General features: G+C 39.8%; 1 gene segment (V, D, J or C); it reads left to right on the top strand.

Annotated features, from left to right (window-relative positions):
• Positions 1–1550: 1550 nt before the first annotated feature.
• On the top strand, positions 1551–2166 carry LOC110314900. The segment is given in 2 exon segments: positions 1551–1599; positions 1838–2166. Coding segments are annotated over 2 exon segments (378 nt in total).
• The last annotated feature ends 546 nt before the right edge of the window (positions 2167–2712 follow it).

Raw genomic sequence — 2712 nt, 5'->3', positions numbered from 1 at the left:
AGGACCATAAACTGAGGATGAGGGAATTGTCCATCTTTCCTTCATCATCTCTCTTTCCTCACTTCTTTCTTTCTCATTCTTTCTTCTTTCTCTTCCTCCCTTCCCTGGTCCTTCTCTTCCTATTCTTCCTTCCTCCTCCGTCTCCCTCCTATCTTCATACTCTCCACATTCCAATGCTTCTTACTACTTCTTATCATAAGGATTCTTACAACATTATTTTCGTATTCAATTAAAATACTACTATATCATGTCAAACCATAAAATCTTGTTAAGAAATCCATCATTCTGACTAGATAAACCTAGGAAATGGGCATCAGTTTGATAACATGAAGAAATATTCACTTCTCTGTGTACCTGTCTAACTATCTATCCATCTAACTGTCTATCTTACAATTTCTCTGGGGAAAAATCAACAGTTTTGTTAATTAACTTTTTATCACCATGACAAGATACAAGATATTTGTCAATTAATAATCTTGGATATTTTGAAGAACTACAAAAAAAGATGTATCTGGGCACATCTCCATTGCATGCTTCTTTTCTTCACTTTTGAACGCCTGCATTTCCTGCACTATTATTTCTATTCAGTAAAAAAGAAATTCCTCTCATGGGTTTTACTTGAAGGCAAAGGGCTGACAGGGTGGCTCTTTGGGCAAAGTGCTTGTCACATAGGTGTGAGGACCTGGCTCACATCCCAGATACCCACAAAAAGTCAGATGCCGTGCCAGCATGGACTGTATTTGGAGTGATGATGTGGCAAGATGAGAGACAGAAACAAGAGAATGCCCACAATTGCCTGGCTAAAAATGCATATCATGTGTAGGGTTGAATAACAGACTTTCTCTCAGATCTAACCCAAACTTGTCTTCTGATCCCCACCCACATACCATGACCAGAGAAGTTACCGTCAAACATGAAGATGAATAAATATAAAAACATACAAAGAAACATCATACAAATGGATCTAAAACATGAATCTAAAAAATAAGGTAGTATGCAAAGAATTATGCTACTTTTGTCATGGAATAATTTTTCTCTATTCCCTCTCAGATAATGCTTTCATTGGATGTGTACAATTTTGAGGGATCAATTTGTTCTTGAAATAACTTACATTCCCTACATAGTGCAGCCACAATACACTCCCCAACCTCACAGCTCAAAAAGGCGAGAGGGTAAATATTTAATAGAGTAGAGCAAGGAAGAGCTGGGTGGTGTGGTGTGCCCCTTTAATCCCAGCACTCAGGAGGCAGAGACAGGAGGATCTGGTCTACAGAGTGACCTTCAGGACAAGGAAGAATAGATAGAATAACCCTGTCTCAAAAAAAAAAAAAAAAAAAAAAGTATTAAGAAAGACACTTCAAGACACATGTGATGCTCTAGTAAATTTTCTGCTAACATCAACTCTCTGTGGGTGAAACAGGAGCAGGTGCCCTCTGAGAAACAGTATATACTCTGTTGATTTGCATATGAAATCATTTTATAACAGCCCAGGCTTCTTTAAGGGCAGCTGGCAGGAGCCTAAGAAGCATCCTCTCTTCCAGCTCTCAGAAATGGAGACAGAAACATTCCTGCTATGGGTGCTGCTGCTCTGGGTTCCAGGTGAGCATGCAGAGAAGTGTTGGGATCAACCTCTGTGGCCATCATGACTTTCGATGTTTCTGGATTCTTGATTATTATACTTAGGGTATTTGTCATTGGCTTCAAGGTTCCTCAGTCCCCTGGATTTTCTGCTTTCTCAGAATGATATACACAATTTTTCTTAAAATTTTAAACTAAAAGGTTCTCTGCTGGGAAGATATGTATAATATAACAGTAGCCTGTGTGTTTATCATTCCAGGTTCCACTGGTGACATTGTGTTGACCCAATCTCCAGCTTCCTTGGCTGTGTCTCTAGGGCAAAAGGCCACCATCTCCTGCGAGGCCAGCGAAAGTGTCGATTTTGCTGGCACTAGTTTAATGCACTGGTACCAACAGAAACCAGGACAGCCACCCAAACTCCTCATCTATGGTGCATCCAACCTAGAATCTGGGGTCCCTGCCAGGTTCAGTGGCAGTGGGTCTGGGACAGACTTCACCCTCACCATCAATCCTGTGGAGGCTGATGATGCTGCAGACTATTACTGTCAGCAAGGTAATGAGCTTCCTCCCACAGTGCTCCAGGGCTGAACAAAAACCTCCTGGGGTTGCAGCTCCCTGAGGCTCAGTCTCTCAGTTCTCACTTACTCTCTGACATCTCAGAATAGAGCTCTAGGCTTATTTGGAAAGATAACTCAAACAATGAAACAAGTTTTATAAATATATATGTGTGTGTATCCCATGCTTCATGATTTGTAATTTAATTATTTCCCAAAAAATTATGACTATTTTAAGTATTATTTATCATTTATGTTTTTGTTAACACATATTTATCTTTGGAAAATTTTCCCTTCTCCCCTCACTCCCTGACCACATCCCTGTCTATTTCCTCTACTCTCAGCATCATCCTTTGACTTTCCAGTCACTGAGGATTTACTGTCTCTTATTTATGATTTGGGAAATAGAAAAGGTTAAGGGAATTAAGAGTCACCTTGAGCAGAGAAAAATGAACTGATCTGGGCTTGTCTAGAACCCTCTCAGAATAAAATGTGGAATCTTATTGCTTCTTCACTCAAAAACCTTTATGCCACTTCATAAAAACAACCTATTTTTGTTGTGTCTTCAGCAATGAGGAAT

This window comes from Mus pahari, unplaced genomic scaffold, assembly GCF_900095145.1.
Source record: "Mus pahari unplaced genomic scaffold, PAHARI_EIJ_v1.1 scaffold_12781_1, whole genome shotgun sequence".
NCBI classification, from domain to species: domain Eukaryota; kingdom Metazoa; phylum Chordata; class Mammalia; order Rodentia; family Muridae; genus Mus; species Mus pahari.
Note: the sequence above shows the minus strand (reverse complement) of the source record. Positions and strands in the feature narration are given on the sequence as shown.